The 20,411-nt window shown below is 37.0% G+C and overlaps 2 protein-coding genes across 2 annotated transcripts; both read right to left on the bottom strand.

The window, feature by feature from the left end:
• Positions 1–2,792: 2,792 nt before the first annotated feature.
• On the bottom strand, positions 2,793–7,648 carry LOC113685403 (uncharacterized). The gene is made up of 6 exons (XM_089212081.1): positions 7,311–7,648; positions 6,696–6,810; positions 5,922–6,044; positions 5,544–5,586; positions 4,483–4,618; positions 2,793–3,817 (listed from the first exon to the last, which is right to left on the bottom strand). The coding sequence occupies exons 1-6, from the start codon at positions 7,500–7,502 to the stop codon at positions 3,287–3,289; spliced, it is 1,140 nt and encodes a 379-aa protein (XP_089068207.1). The 5' UTR covers positions 7,503–7,648; the 3' UTR covers positions 2,793–3,286.
• Positions 7,649–14,010: 6,362 nt separating this feature from the next.
• Positions 14,011–18,749, bottom strand: LOC113685402 (uncharacterized). Its single transcript, XM_089212094.1, has 7 exons — positions 18,554–18,749; positions 17,372–17,631; positions 16,929–17,043; positions 16,628–16,750; positions 16,478–16,514; positions 15,770–15,905; positions 14,011–15,480 (listed from the first exon to the last, which is right to left on the bottom strand). The coding sequence occupies exons 1-7, from the start codon at positions 18,633–18,635 to the stop codon at positions 14,956–14,958; spliced, it is 1,278 nt and encodes a 425-aa protein (XP_089068220.1). The 5' UTR covers positions 18,636–18,749; the 3' UTR covers positions 14,011–14,955.
• Between the last annotated feature and the right edge of the window lie 1,662 nt (positions 18,750–20,411).

Here is a 20,411-nt window from a genome sequence, read left to right as displayed (position 1 = left end):
AGAATTTTCTTTCAAACTTTTAAGACTTTTCTCGAGAATATTTGAGCGTTTGTATTCTTTGTCTAGCATCAGTCGACAGCAGTAGTCATTACAGGAAAGATATAATGCTCGTAATCTCACCCGTATTTCGTACGAACTGTTGTGTAAAACCCCGCGAGAATTTTAGTCAGGGCATCCGATTTATAATTTCAAATCTGTTTTTTAGTCGGCTGTTATACATTTGTGGGGTGTTATTATTGTATCATGGGTATGATATGACAAATTTTCCCCGCTAACATTGCTCGTGCGATATCATTTGGCACAGTACTTACTTACTGACTGGGTTTTATCAAACTTTTAACCGTCATGGTAGTCTACAAAAAGAATTACGAACTAGCCACAGTAAAGCTTCTTTCAGTCAATTGATTAGCTGAATTGGCGTCTTCTATTTTTCGATCTTGCATAGTTAGCACAAATTAATTAAATTCAAACCTGTGAAGCCGTTTGTTCTAGGTATCAAAGGTAATTCCGCGCTGAATGTACATAACACATCTAGAGGGTAGAACAAACCCATTCCAGCACAAGTCTCAGACAAGCTTTTCCATTGTAGTTATATATTTCTGTCTAGCTGCACAGCATGGCGTCGTTGTTAACGAACTCTTTTCCGGGCATAGCTTATCAAAGTTTTGGTATTGGGAAATATTGGGTCGATTAAAATTTAAAAATCGGTTATTAGTTAAAGTAGAGTCCTCTCATTTCAAGTAAATAGCAGAGACAGATGTATCTTCTTTTTTTTACGTTCTAATATGAACTAAATTTATTCTATATCAATTCGTCATTTTTTTCCTGTTTACTTTTATCACTTCTTAGATTTGGTTTCTATCATTGGAATAACAAAGAATGATATTTCTTTCTCTGCAAGAGATTCTTTCTTTTATTAGTTTTATTAGTGACGCTAAGCACCACGGCTCTTCTCTGGCATTGTTTCAAATGAGTTGACCCATTGAGGCTGAAAAATAACATTTTAAAAAAGTGATGAAATTGTGAATTTTTCAAAATTTTAATTCTTCATTTGTTACTGGAGCCTTTAGCAAATTTTACCCTAAATCTTTAATAATACTAAGGGATAGCTGAAAATGTAAGTTCAAAGTTGGGAAAACACAGAAATTTGGGTAGTGTTGAGTCCAGGTTGTTGTTGTATATGTTTTACTCTCAGTAGGAAGGTAAGTGAGAAGAACACAGAAGTGTACGATACAAATAGTTTCAGATTAGGAACACAGTTTAACCCCGGGATCAAAAGACGATTATCTTTGTTAATCTGACGTAAGACTGATGCCATGCATTTTGGAACCATCTCAGACTTTCTAATGCAAAATCTTTTAATATACACATATTTATGGAAAACCAGCTGACAGGGTTCACGATTTTACTTACTTAGGCGTGGTATTTGATGGTCATCTTAATTTGAACAGTCACGTAAAGCAAATGATTTTAGGGAGGGTAAGCGCATAGGCATGTTAGTCCGTCTTCCCTAGGTTACTTGACGACTCAAAGTGCCAATACTGTTTACATCTGGTTAATTAAACCAATTCTAGGTTACAAAGATACACTGTGGGGTTTCTGCGGTTATGAAAAGAGTTAGGTATTGAAGGCTTTGCAGAAGAAGGCAGGTGGAACTGTTACTAGAACAATTCGAAGCAGCCTTGTCGCGGAGATTTTTAGGTGGCGTGCGATTGGAGAAAGACGCCATGTAAAGAAATGCGTTTTTCGCAATATTTTAAGATTTATTTAACTTTTAACAATAAGATTCACACACGTGACCTGTCAAAACGGAAGTAACAGAGATATATTTTTATCACCAGGGATGTATTGCTTTCAAGAATTTTTCTAGACGACGATATGTTATGTAAACATTAAATTAACGCATACAATTTGAATTTTATGTTCATGCAAACATTGATATAATGAAATGTTTCGCTCGGGGATCCTATCAATAACAGGTTGTATGCAACATCTGAAAGGACCATCCTGGCCTTGAAATTAAATAAAGAAGTCTATCGTTTTTCTGTGTTGTGTCTGTTACATAAATAAAACATTCTACTGAATTTATTCAAATTATACTCGGTCCGCTTAAAAAAGTCGCGCGAAAACATCACTTTATTTTCAGTTACCATGGTAACTGATCAAAATACACATCGAAAGCTAAGATACCCTCTTATTGAACGAAAAAGAAAGTAGTTTTTCAAGCCAAAGTTATCGAAGGTCTCTCTGAGAATCGTATAAGAACAAGTTATTCACGAATAAGAAAATAGATCGTGGGGCGTATTCAGTCAAATTGTAAAAAAAAAAAAAAACTCTCGCGGATGTGTCAAACAACAACAGAGGTATGCTCAAGGGTTTTGTTTCTCCTTGTTTTCAACTGAATCATGACCAATCACAGCTATTCATGCATTCTGCATGAAATTGTTCAACAGCTGATTTGTGACCCCGAAAAGCTTGGTCTACTCATTTCCCGGGTTGTAAATTGTATTGTTTCTGGACGTGATACACATTTCTGCAATCTGCAAGCATGGATCTACGGGTTGGAACAACAAAGGATTATTTGTCGATTCACCTTTGAGGTACTTCATGGTTACACTGCTGCAGGGCATTCCATTGATTCCGGAGAAGTCGTTCGAAACTTTTGATGAAGAGCTACATTTCTTGATTTCTTTCGTCGTTGGCGTTTTTTGAGTACAAAATTTTTCTGTTGCAAAGTCTATTAATGAAAAATGTCTTAAATAGTACGAAGAAGCAGTTCTCCTTATCTCATATCAAAGGCAAATATAGAAGTGTTGAGTTTTATTTGAGAAAACATTCATCTCTACAAGTGCATTGAATATAAAATTTGTGTGGGTGTGTAACACTTATGCTAAATAATAAATTACGCTGTAAATATAAAATTAAAACCAACTGAGGTTCAACTTTTTCTACTACTACCGTCTTTATTATGTGGCAATTTGATACAAACTTTATGATTAGTTAATAGGCGGATACCTTGAATGAAATATGAATTAAGGGGTGTCCACTTGATACAAATTCCATTGTGTTTACAATGTGTTTTTCATTTGATTTTATTCGTTTCTATGTTTGTTTTTGTTTTTGTCTTTGTTTTGTTTTTGTTATTGTTGTTGTTTTTTTTAATAATGTATGGTGCTTTTTGTCGTGCTATGATATTCTTTTGTACACCAAGCAACACCTTGTTGTACACTATCAAGATAGGAATGAGGTAACAATAGCAGCTCCCATAAACTCTTGAGACGAGGTCTCACTGAACGAAAATGTAGCCAGTTGTTATAATATTTTTGGGTCCATTGTCTGCAATATATTTTGCTACATCACCACACGTGTTAAAGTAATTAGGAACTCCACCTGTGCCAAACCCAATTCTGGAATCGGGTTGGGCACAGTCGTTTTCGTTGTTGCCAAGGATACCGATTCTTGCTTTGGAAAAGGATTTATAGGAGCTTACGGGTGATACATTGAACCCTTCCCTGTTGCAGTTATATTGCAAAGAGCCTTGTGTACCAAGCAGCGATTTCCACGTTTCACGGCCTAATGAGGTGGGTCGATACTGATCATCGGCGATTAGTGAGTGGAGAGAGTCTGCCGAGCGGTTTATGGCAATGAACCGTGCAAAGTCTTCGCCAGGGATCCTCATACCGAGACAGATCTTGGAGAAAGCTGTGTTCCAATATGTCGGTAACTTAGTCTCTTCTGAGTCAAATCCTGTCTCTCCACCGGCAAGATTGTATGGTTCTTTGTTCGTCCAGAGAGCAGAGTTGTAGTGAAACGTTTGCTTAAGAATTAGAAAATTGATGATAGAAATAGTTATCAAATCGCAAACATATACCAAATTCACTTGAAGAATCGGATTAATAATAACACACACAAGACTTCACAAGTATTTTTTGGCTCTAAAGGAAAGCTTGCAAGCTAGTTATTAGGGATGTGGTAATAGTGGAGGAGTACTTGAAGTTCTTAAAAGGGTGTTCACGAGCATGAAAAAGAGTTAAGTTCCATATTTTATATTTGAAAAATTACCTTCTTTTTAGACATTTGAAGTATTTTTAATGTAGGTGGTATTTCTTGCGGATGATGCTGATATAGAACAGGTCTCTCATCTTTTTTATTCTGTATGTTTTTCTGGATTTTTTTTTAGTGCACTAAATTATGGTGTTTTGATGAATCGTGATGTTTTGACAAACAATTAGTTCCAATTCTCGTGGTCCTAAGGTAAAAGTTTGAGGAAAATGCTCTCAAGAGACTCCTAAGTTGTTTCAAGTTCGTGAAAAGTTTGAGTGATGCAGGGTAAGGTTTATTGAGGGAAATTCGATTAAATTATGACGGACATCCAGGAAAAGCCAACTACGCTCTCACTTATTGGGAGTTCCAAGTTGGCAAAGGTCAACAACCGATGTAGAGGGCCTTATAAATCTCGATAGTGCCAATTTTGATAAGAACCTTTGATCCGTTTATCTTCATGACCAGTGTCCAGCCACCTTCCCCACATGATCCCAAGCTGGTGTCGTTCAAGACACAGAATACGTTAACCTGTGCGGTCCCGAAGGTTAACAAGAAGGCTTTGTTCTCTCTGGACCTGAGATCATCAAATGTTATATATATATAAGCAGATTATCGTATCATAAACCCTCATTTTACGTCATCATTACCAAAAAGGCATGGCCAATATTGAGGATTTCTGATTTTGTTATAAGTTCCTCCACAGATGTTGCCAACTGAATACCTGCCCTTTTTGATAACCAGTCATAGTACAGAGTTCGCATCATATTGCCCAATTGAGGGAACCAGCCATACTCAAAACTTTTTCACAAACAACAGTTATTTTTGCTTCGCAGGGAAGTTTGTTTCGACAACTTGAACAGAAATTGCCATATTTCTGATCGAAATTATCCTGGCGTCAAGGACTTAGCCATTTTTAAGTGGAGAATAATAAGTTCGAAGAAAAAGACCCAATTCGGAGACTCTGAAAACTACATATGCATAATCGGAAACATGACACAATCTGTTCATGTCAACTGAGCACTTTTCTTTTGCAACCTTCGCAAATGCCATGCAGTCCTCGGGAATCTTCCATTTAATTTTTTTCAGTATTAGGTTAAAATGGATTGTGGGGAGCAGGTCAATACTTAGTCATTTTGAGCGATCAAGTATGAAATTTATCATTTGGCTACCTGATCACACAAAGGAATTGCAAAATGAATTCAGAACTTCTTTGGTTAACCTTTTAGAGAACGGGATTCTCATCATTTTCCTCATGTTATTCACAGTCGAGCTATATTTTCGGTGGTTCAATAATGAATTGTTTCAGTGACGTAAATCTGGTGGGAAGAAATAACCTCCCCGTTACCGACTCCGGCTTACCGAGTGCACTTTTACAACTGTCCTTTATGAGTTACACGAAGCAGAAGCTGGCAAAGCAAAATTTTAGTGCAGGAAATAAAGAATCAGAGAATAGTCTAAAAAATGATCCTAAAAAAGTTTAATTGACACAAGGTACTTACAAAGTCCGCGCGTAAATCTCCTTGGCTGATGAAAAACTTTCAGCTGAAATAAATAGACTTGATGATCATCTCAGGCTCAATGACAATTGTCGAAATATAGAGTTTTACTCATAGTTAGACCACAAAGGAGAAATGTGATTGCTTTTTTGCTTTTTTCCGAAACCTAACCGAATTTGGCTAATACTACCCTAATGTTAAATCATGTTTTGTACCGCCCTAGGCCCTTTTTCATGTACTAATATGGCTCTGGTATATCATTTGTCTTATCTGTTGGTTATTTAACCTCTTTGACAATGAATGCAACCCTGAAGTAACAAGCACCTCTTGGTTACTTTTACATACATAAATTATATGATAGCAAGCTGAACAGTAAGAAACCTCGGCAGTTCTTGCCGTTTCCTTGATATCCAGGTTTACAAATGCATTCATAAGAGCCTTCGGTGTTTTTGCAGTCCGCATGAACATCACAACCATGTTTTCCAGTAGAGCATTCGTCCACATCTGAAGGAGAAATCCAGTGATCCTTAGATACGCAAACCTAGTCTGGGTAAGCTCTCAGTTTTTTAGGATCTTCCTAAACATATCTGTCTTTGATGGACGGCACTAAGGACATTACGCGGGTTCCCTGGGTGGTCACTGGAGACATGTTTCGCCAACTGCTGGCCGGTGAATCGTATATTTAAGTTAATTTTTTTCGATCTTCATAGTTCATTTCAATTAAGTGGACATTTGTCCAATTTTTTGTCTTATTAACCTTTTTTACTGTCAAGCTAATGAGAATTGTAATATTGTTAAAATCTAACTATGTCCATCATTAGAAATACGAGTTAAAAAAGTATTGTAAAGCTCTTCTCGCTGAATGAATGGAATGATCCGTCTGATATAAATCAGTTGGCTTATATTAACATTTAATCAATCTGATAAGTTTAATCTCGAAGGTCCCGAAGTAGTGAACATGACAGCAATCTGATATTATTTCTCACACAGAGTATCACTATCCCTCAATTTCCTGCCTAGGCAACTACCACAATAGTTGCAACGACAGACAAATGTCTTCTCTTCACTGACCCAGGAATATTAAGTTTTTTTTTTCGGGGAAGGGAAAATTCTTAACACGCTTCGGCTGGCTGTGGTTATGGTTAAATTTCTCACCTGTTTTGCAATTTAGGCCAGCGAATCCCTGGAGACACAAACAGCGATATCCTCTCTCTGAAAAACCGGTTTGGCAGGTAGCATTCAAATGACAAGGATTACTGGAGCAGCTATTCTGTAAGAGAGTTGGTAAACAATTAAACGACTAAAGGAAACGACCAAAAAGAAACAGACACGAAAATAAAAGAAAAGACAAGGAAAAGGAAAACAATAGACAAATTTTTGACGCCTTCTCTTAGGCTATATTTAACAGACAACTGCATCTAAAACTTTTCCTCTGGAGAACTTTTCGAAAAATGAAGTTGATATTTGATATATTTACCACTTGTAGCGTAAATTGAAATAAGAGCCTCAAGGACAACAAGACTTCATGAATTCGCCTGGGCTATTTAGGCGGAAAATGCTCTCCACTATACTAATGCATAATTTCTTTCCGTCCGATATTTCAGAGATCTCGCGTAAACGTGCACTAAAAGTTGTGGTTGGGTGATTTCAGTTCATCCAATAAGTTCCTTCCTACATTTAGTAGCTTTCCGTGAAAAGAATGATCGACAATGATTGGTTGAGAAATGTTTGGAGCATCGAAGGATATGATACTATGAGTATGGATCATACCTCGGCTGCGTAGTACTCGTAATCCATTTCTTTCTTCAGGTCTCTTTCGTGTCCTTCGTGTGTAGCATTATTTAGTTCGCATTTCTGCTTTCCAGTTTCACTTATCGTCATGAAATTACAGCTGAAACAGTTATCCTCCAAAAAGCATAGCACATCGCAAAATTCTTGGCCCTTAACATAGGCGATACGCATGGTCGCTGTAAACTTTAAACTGCGACATGACGCTGAAAAAATGAGACGAAGTTTGAAGATGACAATCTCTTTTTGGTTGTGGGTTATTACGGGTTCGATATCGCGCTGACTGCAAAGTGCATGTGTAAGTTAGACGGAATCAAAAAAACGTCGCTCGCTACTTAAATTATAGAAGCAAAAAAAAAAGGCAAGTAACGGGTATTACTGGTGATCTGCACCACAGTTTCGAAACAAAGTTTCCGTTGGATCATTCAATCATACAATTAACTATGAATTCATGAGTTCGCTTATCTTACATGGTTGAACATTAACCAAAAATAATCAAATTCAAACCTGCAGAGTCTATTGCTTTGGGAATCAAAGATAGCCAGAGGAATAAAAAACAAGAGCGCTGGGCAGACATGACAAATATAGAGGGTAGAAAAAAAATCAAGTTTCAAAACAAGTCTCTCCTGGGCTTTTCCCTTTTCATTTCACAGCCTGTTTAACTGAAAACAACTGACTTGAAAATTACTTCTTTATTCTCCTTTTCAATAAGGCTGCACAGTAAGACTCTTTTGGTAATTTTTTTTCCAATGTTTTGTCAGAGTGCTTGGTTACTAATTAAAAAACAAATTTAAATACCTCATCATGGTCTGATTCTGTTTCCCTGAATACATTAGCTTGATTGAATTTTAACTCAATTGTAATTCAAGGAATATGCGATACAGGGGTCCACTTCACTTTCATAAAAAAATATGGAGATAGAGATGTCTTCCTTTCCCCTGTCTCTTCCAGTTTCATGGTAAGAAATCAACCTTCTTTTAATTTTCAATCAATTTGTAAATTTTTTTCCTGTTAACTTTGAATTGTTGCTCAGGTTCACTAATTTAGGTTTGAAATGACAAGAGTGATATTTCTTTCCCTGCAAGAGATTACTTTTCTTTGACAGAAGACGCAAAGTACTAAACCATTTCCCTCATATTGTTTAACAAATAATTTTGAAGGTCATCAAAACATTTCCTTGAAATACAACAATGTAATATTTCGCAATTAACGTGTTACTAGAGCCTGCAGTCACCATATAATCTTTAAAAATCTTATGGAATTATTTTGATTTTAAAGATGAAAAAAACCAAAACAGATAATTTGTGGTTAGCTTAGTGTCCATGTGACTTCCTTAATTCCAGTCAAGAGAGGAGAGTAGAGATAAATTGATATAAACATTTTTAGATTTAAGAACACAGGTTCAACCAGACAATCACAATGTTCCCAGCAGTTGGCGAGCATGAGGGTGGTGTAACATCGCCCCGATTGTTTCAGGATTGTTTGGGAGGAAAGTGAGAACTGAAACGATGGTAACAACGAAGACGATCCACGTTTCTCCGAATGATTACTGACTTAACGAGACTTACAGCGTACATTGTATAGTTAACTTTTATGAGAACAAAAGGTCTCAGGCACTGAAAACATATATCTTCAGCGCTGGGTAGCTATGACTAATATGTATGACAAAAGAAACCCGTATTCAGTACATGTAAACATGACAGAAAACAGTTATTTTTAAAATCAATCGCTTTTTTCTCCCTTTTAACCTAACTATATCTTAAGAATTTTGCAACGAAGTGTTTAGTTCAGGTGAGGCAAAGATCCGATCCAAAATTTTCGTTCCTCTTTTTTTTTAAATTTATTTTGTATTATGACTGTAAAAACTGAGCAAACAAGCCAACTGGAGCTGTTTAAGGGAATATTCATTTCTTCACCGCATAGCACATACATGCTTTTCATATATTAACAGTCATTATTCACCACTTGGAAGGAACATATTGGCCAGCTCCCAGTTAGCATGTTAGCTCATTTGGCCCCGGTATCGCAGAGGTCATGAGTTCAAATCCCCTACGGGCGTGAATTTTTTTCGGGTCTTATTTTAACTACTAGCTAGTAGTGTTCATAGCTGCGAGGATAGCTTTTATTCGTTCTTTTGTATTACTAGACATAATGAAAGAACTCTTCTTCTTTGATACTTCAAGTTGTGTCTATAAGCTGCATGTTCATTCAATTTTCGCGGTTTTAAACGGCCAATTTGTGGAATCGAAACCGCTATACTTATCACCTTACGACATCTCTTCATTGTGAAATGTGATGAAGTGAAGAAGAATTTGAAGTGTCGATGGTAATCAGTAACAAAATGATCCTTACATGTGAGCTGTCCACCAGATATCAGCTAGTTCAAACTAGGCTGAGGAGCCACAAATTGGGGACCCAACGATTTTTTGCAGCTTTTTTGTTTCGGATTTTTGTTTTCACGTTTTTTTATCTGTAATATCCGAGCTGTAGATTCACCTATGGCAATAATTTCGTTTTTTACATTATCCTTTCCTCTCTGTCATCCTTTTTGGCTGCGGCTGCGCAGCATTGTTTCGAAATGCAAGCGAGCGTGCGGCAGCAAAGCAAAGAAAGGCCTCTGCATGTGGAATTATTTGCGTTAAAATAAAGACACACAAATAAAACTCATTCAGTGTACTCTCCTACAATTAAAGAATAATTTTGAGAATTCTCTCTCCTCTACGCTAATTATGACCTACCAATGGTGGACTTTTAGTATACTAAATTATAGAACAAAATTCAATGTTTTCTCTTGAACTACAAACCCTCAGACCTGTCCCCATTGTGCTCGTAATTTCTGAGCAACTTCTAACGTTTGGAGCAAATTTCTGGCAACTTAGAGCAATTTTTACCTCTCTGAACAACTTTTGAGCAAAATATGTGTTTATAGAAAATATCAATCATGAAGAAGTCAACAATTTTATTGGAAGCTAACACATGACCCGTCACTTGACAACGTTTTGAAAGCTCATTGCGATCTGTTTCTCATATTAGAACGGATAATTGACTAAAATGACTTTCGGCAAGACGTCAAGTGAAGCATATGTCTTGTTCCCTTTGATTTAAGCATCCTTAGGTTTTAAGCAGTTTTTCTAGACCGATGTTTAGGACTTATTGCGAATAACGAAAAATAAAGCTTTTAATTAACGTTTATGTAGAAATATCTAGAAATTTAGGTAGAAACTTTCAAAATTTAGTCAGCAAGTTTTTAGATTTTTACTTTTTGGCATTCCAGTGAACAACTTTTACGGGCACAATCGAGATAGTCCATCAAACCCAGGCGGTACAGCCTCTAAAGTTGCCTTTCGCCGAATTTTTATACGTATGTGACACTTTTTAGTTCTTAAAATAATTAGTTATTAGTTAACAAGCATGCTCTCGGTTTTTATTCCCATTTATTGTAACCGGTGCATTAAGAGATCTTTTTGGGGGAGCTCAGTTAGATGGAGACAAGGAAATGAACCGCGGAGCTGCTACCCGCGGCAGTTTTTCACACCGCTCAAAAGTAAGCGTTTACCTGCTATCTACCTGTGTTTGGAATACTCTAACGTTCTGGTTCCATTTTGAAGCACCGCTGCTGAACTGTGGAACGTCGATGAGGGACTTGTCAGAAATTAGCAGGGGGGGAGGGGGGGTGGGAATTTTAAATTTGGGTTCGGAAATTAGGTGACCCATCCCTGCAATGGGAGTGAAATTTGCTAACCCTCCCCTTGAGCTTGGCCTAAAATATCATGACCCTCCCCCTCTTGTATAAATGATAAAATCTAGTTCTTGCAATACACTAGGGTGCGTCAGTATTATGAAAACTCAAAATATATTTCTAATCTGTTCTTTGTCATGCTACATCTTTTTTTGCCAAATAAAGAACTTCCTTTTTCTTCTGTGGGTGAACCTCTACATGATCACGGGCATATATTTGCATGACCCTCCCCCTTTTAACTGCCCGTTTTTCATGACCCCTCCCTTTTCTGAGGCTCAAAAAGTTGTGACCCCCCCTCTGTTTCCACCCCCCCTCCCCCCCCTGCTAATTTCTGACAAGTCCCTGAATACCTAAAAAGATAAGAAAAGATAAAAATTGCAAGTAAATGAAACCAAAAAGATTCTAAATAATGCTTTCAAGAAGATCGTGATTTTACTGAATAAATGTGTATCCCATGGCTTTGATAAGACTTTGACCGTTATCGGGGTCGTGTACCAAAAACACCACATTACCGCATGAGTTAGAATCCTCTGGACTCCCACCATACCAAACCCAATTTTGGAATCACAAGATATGCAATCGTGCTCGTTGTTGCTAATGATGCTAATTCTTGCTTTTGCCCCATTTTCAGGATACTCAACAGAGCCGCTAATTACGTTGAACCCTTCAAAGTGATTTCCATCTTTCACGGCCCAGCGTAGTGACGCGATACACATTAGCGATCAGTAGCCGATTGGTTTATGGCGATAAAACTCAAGGTTTGAACACTAGGAATATTCATATTAAGACAAATCTTGGAGAAGGGTGTGTTCCAGTATGTTGGCAGCTTTGTCTTTTGATCGTCAAATCCGGTTTTCCCATTTGCAGGCCGGTGTGTTTCTTTGTTTCTCCAAAGTTCGGAGTCATAGTGAAACGTTTGCTACGGCGTAAGAGGGTAAGAATGAAACCTGATATCGCAGATGAAGGAAAAATTGAAATACAGTCGTCTCAGACGACGGTTGTTGCAGAAAGCAAAATACAAATAAAAAATTGAAACTGCCCGCATTATAAAGAAAAGCTCAATTTCATTGAAGTCAATGTTAAGCGCAAACCCCTACCCTTGCAGTTTACAGAAATTTCCTCAACCGAAAACGAATAGCAACCTTGACTGAAAAATTAACGTCCCCGTGTTGTAGACACTTAGTTAGTCTGTTTCTTGGAGCTTTTTTGCCCCTTTGTAGGTGGTGAAATGAGTTTTGCACATGTTATTGAATCCTCTATCACTTAGTACTTTCAGAATTTTTCCCTATCCCTCTACCTGGTCGACGTGAGTTAGTGAATAGGGATGTTCTGCTGTGATGTGTTTGTAAATGCTTACAAGCTCGTTTTTATTCTGAAAAAATTAACCTTATCTTGGCACTGATGATAATCACCTCTTCTCCATTAATTTTCATAGCCAGTGTCCAGCTGCCTCCTCCACACTGATACCGAGCGCATTCTTCCAAGACACAGAAAACGTGTACGTTTTCAGATCCGACTCGCAATAAGATTGTCCAGTAATCAATCCATAGGAATGTACAACTGTAACTCTGCAACGGAATACGGATTTCTTATCTTACAACATTAAATGGGTAAATTTAAAAGTAACCTGTTGAAGACCGTATGAGCGATAAAATAATGTAAGTTATACAAATTCTAGGCGCATCACACATGGCAAGAGAAAGTAGAACGCTTTCCTAATCCAAGTGTTTTCACTTCCTACTCCTCTGTGTGAATTACTTAAAGCACACCACGATGACTCTTCATGAGGACAAAGCAACATTCAATACAATGTGGTCGTTAAGTATATTTTCATATTCTCATTCTCTTGTATTCATATCACACTGAGTATCAGAACTTTTAGCGCCTCTTTTATGATTTTACCCGTTTAAGACTGCAGTTACGGCAGTCGAGAGCTTTGCTTTTCCTTTTAGCTCAACAAGCGTTTTCAATTACATCTTGAAGACCCTTGAAAGATCCCTACTGGCTGCGAACTCGATCTTTAAGGCGACAACGTTTTAGAATCGCACGGCGCTCTTTTGTTTACACATTTCAGTAGCTTCAGTCCGAATACTTTATTAGTTTTGTTTTTCATTTTTTTCTTTGGCTATTTTGATGGAAAGAGGGAGGAAGAAGGGGACATTATCGACTTAAAAAGCCTATATTGCTTAGAATGTTTTTTTTTTTTTGTGGACAACGAATAAGATGCAACCTCTTTGACATGCATGTCATCGAATGATTCAAAGTTCTCCGATGCAAGGACCAAGGTTACAGTGTGATCTAAGGCTGTTAAATTTATTCATGGGAATAATTTATCTAACAACATGAAAAATTGATGTTAGCATTATTTGGTCAATTATTTTAAGTCCAAATTCCTTGAAATTATTAGATTCTAAAATGACGAGGGGTCCTAAATCTTTATCCGGTTAAGAGAGAGCAAGCGTATATTTTGTAAGGCGTAATGTTGATGATAGTGCACTGCCAATCAAAATAAACACATGAACTGCCGTGGGAGTTAATCGCTTTTTTTCAATGTGTTTCTACATTTCCACCTCAATGAAACGATAAGACTTTTCCTCAGAGTTTTCACGCATTTATCGTTCTTTATAGCATCTACTCGTCATCGACGCAAAAAGGACCACTTCTATTCTAATGGGGCATATCATCACTTTTTATCTTGTAAATGAATAACATGTCTCCTCATGAATCTATCTATAATTGTATGCGTTGTTCTCAAAAATTGATAATCCTAAAAACCACTCACCTCCGACTGAGTTAAGATAATTACACTTTATTGTTTATTAGCCGGAGAAGATCGATCCCCTTAGTCAGACTGATTTGTTCTACAGAATGTCATTGAGGACCCTACAGCTGTTCCCTGATTTTTTGTTCTAACGTAACTGAGAAGATAAGAACGAGAGAACCTTTTTCCTGTCATCTTTAATTACAATCGCTAACATTATCGTCATAGCCTCTTTAATTATTTTGTTGTTATTATCATTAAAATTACTACCATAATTGGAACAAAACGTCATTCAACGATTCTTAAGAGTTGTTGTTTCTTCCTCAACTTCAACGCAAAACACAAAACAAAACAAAACGAAAACGAAAAACTGCAGGTGATATAGACTCAGAGTTGATGAAGAAGTTTGTTGAGGTTTTTAATGAAGTGTTTTAAGTACCGAGCGGGTAAAAAAAGCGATTATAGGATCAAATGGATTCAAGCAAGACCGGCTAAAACCTTCGAACAAAAACAAACCGTGTACTTTATGTGACGCCTCAATAAAAATTTGAGGTTTTTACCCTATTTCGTTTTTTAATGTTGGCCATAGAAAAAGGTTTTCACCAAATGTTCTGTTTTGCTCTGTTTTTGTTTGTGTGTTTTTTACTGTTAAGATCTAAAAAAAGGATTTGTAGTGTCGTCCTCCAGTTTGCTTCCTCGCTCCAAAATGACCAGATCGTGTCGTCATCATTTATAAAACTGTCTTATCTTCGAGTAACATCCATTCCGTCTTTCTCTGCTTTTTAATGCATTCCCCTAAATGCAATAATTTGATCAAATTATCTTGTTTGTGTTGTTCTCTCCTTTGCTAGAGATTCATAAGACAGTAAAAAAATTATCATACTTAATACTATCAACAGAGATATCATAAATGCTTGCACGTGCTGCTAAACTTATTTTTAAAAATACCCAGCTACTTAAATGGTCTTAAATTTGCCTAGTAAAAGTTTAGTTATTTACTTGGCCTCATGCATTGTATAACGGAGAACAACATATTAGGCTCAAAAGTGTTAATAAATTATTCTATGAAAATGTTAAAAGCTCTTGATAACTATGTCCAGAGAAAAGCACATAAGTATGGCTATGTTTCATTGAATAAAAATGTATCCCATGGCTTTAATATGCTTGTCACCATTATCTGGGGCGATGACTGCCTCGTTACCGCACGTGTTCGATGAATCATGGTCACCGGTCGTGCCAAACCCGATTCTAGAATCACAAGTACCGCAATCGGCCTCGTTGTTACCAACGATGCCAATCCTTGCTTTTGCGTGGCTTTGACTGTTGCAAATTACATTGAACCCTTCCTTTCTACAGCCTAGCTGAAGAGAGCCTTGGGAACCAAGGAGCGATTTCCACTTAGCGGCGCCCAATGATGTGGAACGGAATTGCTGGTCAGCGATCGAAGAGTACAAGGAGTCAGCCGATTGGTTTACAGCGATGAAATGCACAGTTTGTTCACCAGGGATCTTCATGCCGAGACAAATCTTTGAGAAGGGTGTCTCCCAATAAGTGGGTAATTTCGTCTCTTGTTCGTCAAATCCTGTCTCACCTCCCACGATATTGAAAGCAGTTTTGTCGCTCCATAAAGGGGAGCCATATTGAAATGTTTGCTACAAAATTAAAGCAAGTGAATAAAATAATTAGGATCGGGACAAATGATTTGGATCCTTTCTTCATCAAATCAAACGTAATTAAAGGATTTCATTCAGAAATAAACAAAACTTTTTCAGTCTCTCTAATCTTATTCCCCTAGTTGACATCTTAAAGTTAAGTTCTATTTGTCTCCGACCATGCATCCGTATCTCTGATTTTTCGGCTGTAAATCTTAACTGTTTTCTGCAAACATTATGGGGGCATGCAGCTATTGTATGACCAACAGAAATAAATAATTAAAACAACCTGTGCTCCGTTAATCTTCATGACCAGCGTCCAGCCACCTCCTCCACAAGGTCCCAAACTTGTTTCGTTCAGAACACAGTAGGCGAGAATACTTTGATTTCCAACTTTCAAAAAGTAAGCTTTGTTCTCTATAAACCTAAAAAATTATTCATAGTTTGCCCTCGGTATTGAACTAACTCTTTCTGTCTTCATAGACAGAAAAGCGAATTTTATCAACGCTGCTCCGCTAGTCACGGCCCTTTCTTCTCTAATTACGGGCTTTTCAAATCTCCCACTTCAGTGCTAATGGTTAATGATGTCCAGGCATTCTGCGCGATCGCTAGTCTTAAATGAAAGGATGGTAGAGCGGCAGCATTCATCTAATTCGCTCACTCATCACTTTCTTAGAGTATTTTCCGACGCTAAATAAAGCATGTATGTATGCATGTATGTATGTATGTATGCATGCATGCATGTATGTATGTATGTATGTAGGTATGTAGGTACGTACGTACGTGTGTATGTATGTATGTACCGTCCAGTTCACCGAATGGCTTCAATTGGACTTGATATGGATACCCAGTTTAATTTAACTCTATCTATGATCTTAAGCCGCTGTCATCTTCTCTTTCTCTTGGTCCAGTTACAGAAAGTATTGGCACAATATTCAATTTTTGAATGATATTACGATGATGTATTGATACAAATTGTGGCAAGTGGAGTACGTACCGATTGCTGTTGTGAATTTCCTTACATGAGGATATTGCTGCAAGGAAAACATGACATTGAATAATGTGAAATGAAGAAAGTGGCAAAGGTTCTTTTTTAAAATTCCAGAAGACCTAAAACACACTCTATCACCGTAAGAGAGACACCCACCTTCGCAGCTGCTTCCGTTTCCATAATATCCAGGTCTACAGGTACAGTTGTACGAACCAACCGTGTTTGTACATTCTGCATTAACATCGCAACTGTGTGTTCCCGAAAAACACTCATCAATTTCTGAAAAGAGAGGAAATTCATAACTTTTTCTGGGTGTAGCCATACATTGTTGCCTCATTTCGTAAGCCAGAGTGAAACCGACTATTCTTACTTTAGACATTCTGATTCAGCTACAAAATAAACTTGTTGCATTATCAAAATTTACCGGTGTTTACCGGTTTAAAAAAAATTTTCTTACCATTTTCACAAGTCTGACCCGAAAATCCTCTTGGACACAAGCAACGATATCCAAAGTTCGTGAAACCCGTTTGACAGGTAGCTTTATTACTGCAAGGGTTACTGGCACAAGCATTCTAACCAATACAAAAGCAGTATTCAAAAATGAAATAAAAAAGAGACTCATTTCCAACTTTACTATAGAGCAAAAAACAGTTCCTTCTATTTAATGCTACGGTTGAACGAATCTTTATTCAGAGGGTAACCCAGTTAATTACTGACTCACTTCCTCATTCCAGGCTCGTCTTTTACTTCTGTTGAATTTCCTCTACTAAACAAACAGGTGCATGCTTAACACAGGTTTCGTTAAAAACTTTTGAACAGACCTAAAGATATTTGAGTGACGAGCCTTCTAACAAGTTTCAGCGAGTGATATAAGTATTATTACGATCTATTATGTTATACCTCAGCTGCGCGGTAGACGTAGTCCGGGTTATCCAAAAGATCGTTCTCGTGTTCTTCGTGTGTAGCATTATTTAGTTCACATTTCAATTTTCCATTGATACTCCTGGTCTTTGTATTATAACTGAAACAGTTGTTCTCCATAAAGCATAATGCTGCACAGAATTTCTTGTCTTTGACTTCAACGGCGCGTATCATATAGTTAATCAAACGTTTCCCCTCGAACAGTCTGGTAGTACTGAAAACCAAATCCCGACAATTATCTGGAAAGACGAAGTACCCTTATGTGTAAATCAACGGCCAAACGTTTTGCTTGTGTGTACAATTCTGAAGTGTTTCTTTACGTAAACAAAATAATAATAATAATAATAATAATAATAAATTTGTTGGTTTCAGCGCGATATCCTCGATAAAGCAATCAATTACTTCTCTACACTGGTTTTGCTCCTTACACGTAAATCCTAATGCTCGTGCTCACGTGCTCAATTGTTAATCTTTAAAAAACATTTTTGTACCGAAATTTATTTTTAGAAAAGTTCCTAAGCCTTCTGCTGGCCTAAGATCGTAATAGTCGTTAAATGAGGCCTTCTGCCCTTTTGACATCAAAGATGATTGAGTTTGCTCCTACTTTCCAATGGTCTCAACCATATTTTAACAAAAATAATAATAATGATTAAAAAAAAAACATTTTGTTGGTTTCACCCTGATATCCTCGATAAAGTTATCAATTGTTAATAGAGTTTCTCTACATTGGCTTTGGCCCTTACACGCAAATACTAATACTCACGCTCGCATAAACCGCAATTGTTAATCTTTAAAAAACATTTTTGTACCGAAATTTATTTTTAGAAAAGTTCCTAAGCCTTCTGCTGGCCTAAGATCGTAATAGTCGTTATATAAATAAAATGATACCTTCTACCTTATTGATATCAAAGATGATTGAGTTTACTCCCAATTTTTTACTGGTCTCATCCATATTTTAACCTTAATGTCATGTAACAACATTTCCTACTGGCCCAAGATCGTAATAGTCGTTAAAATGATGCTTTCTGCCTTTTTGACATCAAATATGATTGATTTTACTCCTACTTTCTACTGGTCTCAAACATATTTCACCTTAATGTCATATAACAACATTTCCTACAGATTTTATGATATAAGACATAGGAAAAAATGGAATCTAACCTGAAGCACATGTTTTTAACGTGACCAAATGCAACCAAACGAGGAACTGGATACTTGCATAGTGGACGAGACTAAAAGCCATTTTTGTTAGCAAGAAATGTAAAATCTTAAAGCTGACCAACCCTTCATGAGCGAATATGAATTGAAAGATCTATTGTTTTCACTTTTATAAACTTTCACAGTATGGGTTTTACTAACTTTGTTACACGAAAATAATAATTAAAAATATCATCCACCCTGCTGAATAGTTGTTAAAATAAGTCTTCATCTATTGATATACGTCGCAAAAGTCAATCTGATTCACTTCTAAGGAATTTTGCAGAGGGACTCATGAATTTTTTTACCTTATGTTTTTTAACAGTTTGAATGATAGTTTCAACGGAAAGAAACAAATTCCAATCTGTTAATATCTAATTGTATCTATTCAAATTGTGTTACCTATTCAAAGATTGTTTTCATAAATTCCTATTGTGGAGATGAATATATCAAAACAAGTCGAAAATGAAAGGATTTGAAAACGTAGTGAACTTTTTTTTCCTTCCATTGTGTTCTCTTTTTACTTGAGTTTTAAAGAATCGGATGACTCGAAAATGAAATTGTGACTTAAATTGTCACCTGGCTTTGTAAAACGTCTGCTAAGTTAAAGTTGTTTGAAAATAGTGTCGAGTTAAGTTTTCACAGCTTCTCATTGAAACACTTTTCTAGTAATAGTCCTCATGAAACAATAAGCTGATGAGTCAAGATTGCAGGGATACAAATGATCTAAACTTGCAAATAACATAAGCACATTGTTTACCGGAATTGATGGGCAAGATAAATATTTGGATTTTATCAAATGTTAATATTAACCCGTGAAGAATACTCTATAACAGGACCCCCAATCCCAAAAAATGACCGAATTCATTTTTCCTGGGACTTTCTAAGGGCCAAATTGTTAGCAATGTCTGCTTTGTTGAGTTTAACGTACGGCTTTGCCTTCCTATTCTCCACTTTGATTCCAAAAGCCAGCAGTGCTTCAGGTATGTTGCACATCCTTGCGTTCCGTCTATCATACGACATAAATTGACTTCTCAAAGCAAAAACGAAACTATATGAGTTGATAAAAACAAACAGTCCTCTAAGCATTCCGTTGACGTGATGGATTAGCTGTCGAGGTTTCAGTCAAATAGGAAAACGTGCAATTAACCAGATATTAACATTGTGTCCTCCCGAATCATCGGATACCTAAAAGGAAATGCAGAGATATCCGCTGACCACAATTTTTGGTTTTCATGGTCATTAGAACGCTTGTGTAGACAATGAATGCAAAAACAATGCGACATTCGATTCTTTTTGACTCTGATGATGACTTCCGCTCTGGTTGTCGAAATGTGAGTCACCACTACCGACAACAGTCCTGCTCAGGACTACACTCACCCGGACGATCAAACTACACTATTACATGTTACCCTCGGGTTCAAAACATTTACTGTATAACAAAATTTGCGGCAGTATTGCATGACTCAGCCGGATTGTGCTTTTCAGGTTCAATGAAAACAAAGTTTATCAATTGAGGGTTGGAAATCTTAGTTTTCCTGTTTATTGCCACCTTAGTGGGACTGATCTTGGACCATACGGAGCTGGCGGCTGGACCCTGGTCATGAAGTTTGACGGCTCAAAGGTGATGTGACTAACATTGAAATTCGTTATTGAGAGAGTGGTTAGCTCTTAATTGTGCACTAAGTTGTGTGAAAAGGTAAGGTTATGTCTTTTCCCGCAATCTCCTAGATAGCTCTTGTTGCACATTAAAGACGTGGTTTCTTGATGATCAGATATTAGGGAACCTTTCACTGCGGCTCCAACCTTTGGAGGAACAATC

The sequence above is a fragment of the Pocillopora damicornis genome, chromosome 7 (assembly GCF_964200805.1).
Source record: "Pocillopora damicornis chromosome 7, jaPocDami1.2, whole genome shotgun sequence".
Lineage (NCBI taxonomy): Eukaryota > Metazoa > Cnidaria > Anthozoa > Scleractinia > Pocilloporidae > Pocillopora > Pocillopora damicornis.
This window is presented reverse-complemented; position numbering and strand designations above follow the sequence as displayed.

Excerpts from the sequence above, each read along its gene's own strand:
- LOC113685403 (XM_089212081.1), bottom strand. The coding sequence starts at position 7,502 with ATGCGTATCGCCTATGTTAAGGGCCAAGAATTTTGCGATGTGCTATGC. Across the intron at positions 6,045-6,695 it reads TGGCCTAAATTGCAAAACAG|ATGTGGACGAATGCTCTACT; the intron begins GTGAGAAATTTA and ends TTTCTCCTTCAG. Across the intron at positions 4,619-5,543 it reads GAGATTTACGCGCGGACTTT|GTCCAGAGAGAACAAAGCCT; the intron begins GTAAGTACCTTG and ends TGATGATCTCAG.
- LOC113685402 (XM_089212094.1), bottom strand. The coding sequence starts at position 18,635 with ATGGCTTTTAGTCTCGTCCACTATGCAAGTATCCAGTTCCTCGTTTGG. Across the intron at positions 17,632-18,553 it reads GTTAAAAACATGTGCTTCAG|ATAATTGTCGGGATTTGGTT; the intron begins GTTAGATTCCAT and ends TCGTCTTTCCAG. Across the intron at positions 15,906-16,477 it reads GAAATTCACAACAGCAATCG|GTTTATAGAGAACAAAGCTT; the intron begins GTACGTACTCCA and ends ATAATTTTTTAG.